The 6197-nt window shown below is 48.9% G+C and overlaps 1 protein-coding gene across 3 annotated transcripts in view; it reads right to left on the bottom strand.

Annotated features, from left to right (window-relative positions):
* Window positions 1-6197, bottom strand: part of UBE3C (ubiquitin protein ligase E3C) — a 58007-nt gene that overhangs the window by 50641 nt on the left and 1169 nt on the right. For all 3 annotated transcript variants that reach the window (XM_025044880.1, XM_025044881.1, XM_025044879.1), the window contains exons 2-8: window positions 5925-5999; window positions 5308-5454; window positions 3800-3915; window positions 3030-3187; window positions 2189-2342; window positions 1539-1759; window positions 901-1055 (exon numbers count right to left, since the gene is read on the bottom strand). In XM_025044880.1, coding sequence (XP_024900648.1) covers window positions 901-1055; window positions 1539-1759; window positions 2189-2342; window positions 3030-3187; window positions 3800-3909 — 798 coding nt within the window. In that variant the 5' untranslated portion in view covers window positions 3910-3915; window positions 5308-5454; window positions 5925-5999. The remainder of the gene's footprint in view (window positions 1-900; window positions 1056-1538; window positions 1760-2188; window positions 2343-3029; window positions 3188-3799; window positions 3916-5307; window positions 5455-5924; window positions 6000-6197) is intronic.

The following is a 6197-nucleotide window of genomic DNA, read 5'->3' on the forward strand; positions in this document are numbered from 1 at the left end:
AGAGTGTGTGTGTGTGTGTGTGTGTGTGGGGAGAGAGAGAGAGAGAGAGAGAGAGAGAGAGAGAGAGAGAGGACTTCTTATCCCTTGAAAATACATAGTGAACAATACTAGGAAGGAAATGGGAGAGGGAAACTTAAGAGATAAATGTGACAATGCACCTTAAACTTAAAGTGAATCGTAACATTTAGCACCTGTAAATCTGGCAAAAATGAACAAAAGATGTTACTTGGCGTTCGCAAGAGAGGGCGAGAAGGAGCGTAACCGTGTCCTCAGTCCTGGGGGCTGGGGACAAGGGAGGTGGTGCTAGCGGGTCTGGCTCCTTCTGGGACGCTGAGATGTTCTGAAGGTAGACGGTGCTGGTGGCCGCGCACTGGTTTGTACTCCACTGAAAAACCACTCAGGTGTGCTGCACATCACTCAGAAGGGTGAACTTTATGGGAAAGTGAATCTCGACAAAGCCAGCATCAGAAACGTCCTTTAGAAGACAGAATCATGCCTGGCACACGGCACGTGTGCTCCCTGAGAAGCAGGACCATCGCCTTTTCGCCCGACCCCTTCACTTAGAAGGGATATTTCCTGAGTGATAATTACGTTGATATACACTAAGACCCTATCGTGCACGAGAAACAAACAGCGCACCCCGCGTCTCCCTAAACACTGCTCCCGTGCACAGGAAGAGGTCTGCAGGACGGGCCTGCACGGTAGGCGTCCCTAGGGAAGGGGCGTGGCGGCGGCGGGGTGAGGCGACTGCACCTGCGTGGCTGGAGCACCTCACTGAGCGCGCTCCGGGAGCACTCTGCCCTTAAAAACAGATGCACGCAGAGTTCAAAACGGCCTGGAGACGCGGGAGGCCGTCCACACTGCCGCCCGCCCACTGACGCGCGGGCCCACGGGGCTTACTGGAGCGCTCATCTGCTTGTCCGTCCCTTCGCTCTCGTCCTCAGAGTCACTGGCTGAGTCCTGACAGCTCGTACTGGCAGGCGAGACCGGGAGCTGAGGAAGGAAGGTCTGCAGCACTCTTAAGTACACGAGCAGTCCTTCCTCGGAGAGGGTCCCTGTGTGCGACAGCCAAGCACGAGAGTTACCGACAGCGACCAGACAGACGCTGGGGAGCTCCAGCATCGTGTCTTATACTGAGGCATTTCTGACGAAAAAACTTATTAACATCCTCACGCTTCGCGTGCGATGCACGTGTTAAAACACCTTAGGGGAAGACGCTGCAATTCTCCAACGGGCACATGAGGGGTTTTGCACGACAGGTGACGACGGCCCCACAAGCAGAATTCTCCTGTTCAACGCCAAAATTCTTCTGAGTCGGTGTGGCGTCATGACAAGCATCGAAATGGGAGGTTTTTACCCTGCCCAGAACTTCCCGAGGGACACCGTCTAGGACACAGCCCCCGACAAACACACCCTCCCAAGAAGTCCCCAGCCAGAGGCTGCGCTGGCAGCATGACACCCAGCACTGCGCTGCCTTCCCTGACTGAGCTGCCCGCTACCTACGCATGAGTTCAGGCAGAATGTGGCGCGCTTCGTACCCAAGTGGTTTTCACCGACGGTCAGCACAAAGTAGAAAAGCCACGGGGCGCCCCCGCCTGCCCCTGAACTTCCGCCCTCCCGCGACAGCAGCGCGCTCAGAAAGGGCTCGTAGGGGAAGGCGGCCTGTGCGTCCGCTAACGCGGGGATGAGGAAGCGGAAGGTCTGGTCTGTGAAAGGCGCGGCCAGGAACTCCTCCGTGAAGGCCGCGAAAACCTGCCGCCTAGAAAGGGAGAAAGCAAGCGTTTAACGAACCAGAACTCGACGTTCCCAAAACCACTGACGAACGTCAACTTGCGAACTGCCCTTCTAAATCAAGCAAAGCCGAGCGTTCGCTACCAACCAGGACACCCCGAAATGAACTTCGCTTTGTCTTCCGTGTGACAAGAACACTGCCACGTTTCGGTATCTTCCCACAGCTACTAGAAAGCAGGAAAATACCCAGGTTTCCAGAATTATAAATTTACATGAGGGTGCAGGTCTCGTGGACAAAGCACATTTTTCTTTACACTGAGTCACAGGAATAAAGTAAAAGTTTGGCTTTCGAGTCTGTTGTTTAAGACAGCGCCCTGTCACAGTCATTGGTACAGATCTTGCGAAATTACAAAATATCTTGCGAAATTACAAAATAAGAAAATTACCCCGTTCTCACCTTGCGCCTTCTGGACAGGAGTTGTAAGTAAAGTGCAATGGTTTTAGAACATTCTCTAGCAAAATTTTTGCTATAGGAACTCGAGATAAATCGGAATATTCAATACTTGATGGAAGCTTGCTGTTAATTAACAAATAGAGAGCTCTGTAATACCCTAAAGGAAAGGAAAAACATGTATTTAAAATTTGGTACCTTATAATGAGGGAAAAAACATCAGTTTTTAAATGCTTTTAATAAACCTCCTTCAACGTTTTATTAAGGAACACGTCGAACGGTAGCATAAGCAGCCTGGACAGTGTACAGCTCCATGTGCCATCACCCAGCATCGGTGATCACCGCAGCCAGTTGCCCGCCCACCCTCCGCTCATCTGGAAGCAAACCATTTCAGCGTGTCATCAAAGACAAGGACTTTATGTTTCTTAAAAACACCATTACTAAAATAAATAGTAACTCCTTAATATAAATAGTAACTCCTTAATATCACAAATATATCTGGCCGGTATTTAATCTCCAATCGTCTCACGTTATAAATTTGATTTAACTAGTTTGCTTGAATCAGGGTCCAAGTAAGCAAAGCCCAAACATCGTGATTTTTAAAATTTCTCTCTTGAGCAGCCTCCAAGTGTTGAATTAGTTTTGTGATTTAAAAATATATATCTTGCTGTCTTCATGGACGTAAACACAATGCTCTGTTGATCTGTTGCTGCGGTCACCCTCCCGGACACTCGGGTTGTCCCACGTGTGGCCAGTGGGGTAGACTGTGGGTGGGTGGGTGCCTGAGCCCAGCGGTCCCTGGGAGCATCTCTGCCTCCCCACAGCTCCGACCCCGCCTGCTACTTACCATTTTGAATCATGTAGTGCAAAATCTGTTCAATCACTGACACCACAGAGCTAGCATCTTGTAAGACAGGTAAATAAGTGTTCTCAGATGAAAACACCTCAAGCATTCTCATGGGAAGTGCAACATTCAAACTGTCGTCGCCACAGTTCTGTAGCAACCTGTGAAAATGAAGAAAGCACCCACACACTCACTGGATGGCAGACCACCAAGTTTCCTCAAACCACCGTCACGCACTGTGCTCAGAATTATTTGAAAATTTCGCAACTGTACAGATAGCAATTTTTCTTAAATGGTAAAGATGCTACCTCGCGCTTTCATTCGGGTCCTATAGCTCACACCACTTAAATGGGCTCTTTTACAAACTGAATCCAAGAAAGGCATGGAAGTGACTTATTTTTAAGTTCACGCGTCAATCATGACTAGAACTCAGCGACAGGCCTGAGTGTGAAGAGCCTGCGATTCGGCAGAGAGCCCGGGAGAACGGCACCGCTCACTCAGCGGGAGTCCTGTCACCAGGACGGCTGCCGCGCCACCAGATAACCCCAGGGCGTGCTTGAGAGAAAATATCGTGGGAAGGTATTTAAACCTACGTTTTAACTTCTACAGGCCAGAATCACCAGCGGCGAAAAGTGCAATACGAGGGATATCGCACAGTCTCAAAAGGAAAAAGAGGAAAACCACTGTCTCAGAAAACGAAAACCGAAAGGTGCTCCCGCAGACAGCGAAAGTGGCAGCCGCACTTTATTCAAGCTGCCGACTGCGATGTTCACCTGCAACAGAGGCTCATCAGTCTCTTTATCTGGAACAAGCATGTAAGTCTCTCGGACCCATCCAACTGCCGGACGAACACAGAGCTGTGTTTAATTAAGTTCTGATACATCCATATCTGAAACAGCAAAATGTACAAACTAACTCTCAATCCATAAAAAGGTCATTGTCTACTAAAACACGTAACGTTTCAAATTTCCTTAGGTGGTAAATACTTAATCAAAACTAATCAGAACATAAGTAGTACATTTTATACATATTTTAGATTTTACATCTTAAGATGGCAGATCAGTCCTAAGCTAAATCACTAAATTTATTACTAAAAAAAGTACACTTAAAACTCATATAAATCTGAAACAAAACGGTTCATTTGCAAAAATCGGCAATCCATAATAAAACTGTACGGGAAACAGAATATTAACCGTGAGTTCCAGAGGCCTCTGTTTCTCCCTTTTACTCTGCAGAGCGCCTTGGAAGGGCTATGGGAGAAGGCGGTGGGCACGGCCAGGCTAGGGTCAGGGAGCTGGAGGGCCGGCGGGAGGCTCGCCCCACCTATGGCTAATTTACTGTTGCATTTGCGTTTGAAACTGAATAAACACTCAGGGTCGCTTCTGTTCTATCAGCCGGGTTCGATGGCATTTCATGCTGTTCGGCATTTTCGAAACTGCACACGAGCCATCTGCTCTGATCTGCTCCCAACCGGAACAGACTGCGGACGTTCGTCCCAGGCGCCCCCTTCCAGCTGCTGCCAGGAGAGGGATGCTCTAGCAGACAAACGCCCGACAGCCCCTACGGCACCCCATGTCTGTGCTCCTGGGTGATCTTCCAATCTACAGGGTTCGTCGAGAGCACAAGAACGGGCGCGGACTGCTCCAAAAAGCAGGGGATTCTTGCTCTGATTCTCGCATCGACGTCAGACGCAAAGCGGAAAGGGCCTGCCCTCGAGGAAGCCCGCAGGGCGCAGAGAGCACCTGCCTGCCTCTCTCAACTGGCTCGAGCTCACGTTCCAGCCCGCTCGACTCAAAAGGAAATGTTGAGACTTAAAGCCAACACCAGGGGACTGACAGTGTTCCTCTGTCCTCACTATGCATCGATGCATCTGTCTATGTCCCCACCACTAAGACGGACTTCTCCTCATCACCGATACGGCAGAACCCTATACAGTTTTTGAGTGATCCAACTATATTTTGGATATTTGAAGAGAGAGGTCCTACGTTTTAGAGGTTCCTATTAAAGCCTGACAGATAACAGGCTCTAATATTTAGGACGGGCTTCACAATGACCGAAGGAAGGCTTGGTGTGAAACCAGGTGTTGGCGACCATCATGGGGACATGGTAGATGGCTCAATGTATTATTCTGCTTGCAAACGCATTACCGCAAAGATGACCGATTATGACAGGCTGAGGGAATGCTCATGAAGCGGGGACAGACTGGAGGGCTAGGCCACCACATTTTAAAAAGCTGGCAAGTATGTAAACAAGGATAAGCTGAAACGTCGCTGACACTCACCAAACGTTTTGAGTCTTCACTCGGTTTGTAGAAAAACAGAAGCTGCCTCACCAAGAGGGTGAGGTTGGGAGCATTAGCGATGGAAGAAGCGCCACCAGACTGTGACAGGTGGGCACAGCGATCGAATGCACTTCTTTGGATGGAATACTGAAAACAAAACAATACGCAAATCAGCGAATACACAGGCACACGTCGTCATGGTCTAAACGCACAGCAAACGTTTGAACAGGAGGCGGGGCGCAGCCCAGGAAGGTGCCCTTACGCGGAGTTACCAGTAAGGGCTTAAACGACGACAAAAACCTGAAACGCGCCGAAGCACCCCTAAACGCCCACTGAAAGCCTCCCACCACTTCCTTCTAGTTCCATCTTTAGTTGCAGTTTGGCCTACGTTTGCACTGTGTTGTTTAAAAATATCCTCAAACTCGCCTATGAACTTTCACGTAAATATACAGTAATAAAATTAATTACTGGAGGGAATACTATTATCAACATTAACTTTCACTAAACAGGTGTACGAAAATACATACAAAATGGGTCCCACTTGGAAGAGTCCAAGGCTATGACTTAAAATAAGCTCTCACGTGCCTTTCTAATCTCTGCTCAGCTAATAAACTTACTTGCTGTTTCCTGTCTCGATAGCCTCGAATAAATGACTGGATAATTATTGCATTTTTCAATCTTCGCCTTTCTTCCTAAAAACGGACGGAGGAGAAAACAGTCAGAACCCGTGAAAATGACATTCAGATAGTAAAGACTTTTAGAAAATCACTAGTGTATAGTTCACAAACCACAACGTTCGCTGTGAAGTGCACCGTTCACCAGTTTCCACGACACTCACCCTGCGCGGCGCCCCCACCACGCGTCTCCGGAACGCCCCCTGCCCCCGGCAG

Source organism: Pteropus alecto, unplaced genomic scaffold (genome assembly GCF_000325575.1).
Source record: "Pteropus alecto unplaced genomic scaffold, ASM32557v1 scaffold320, whole genome shotgun sequence".
In the NCBI taxonomy this organism is placed as follows: domain Eukaryota; kingdom Metazoa; phylum Chordata; class Mammalia; order Chiroptera; family Pteropodidae; genus Pteropus; species Pteropus alecto.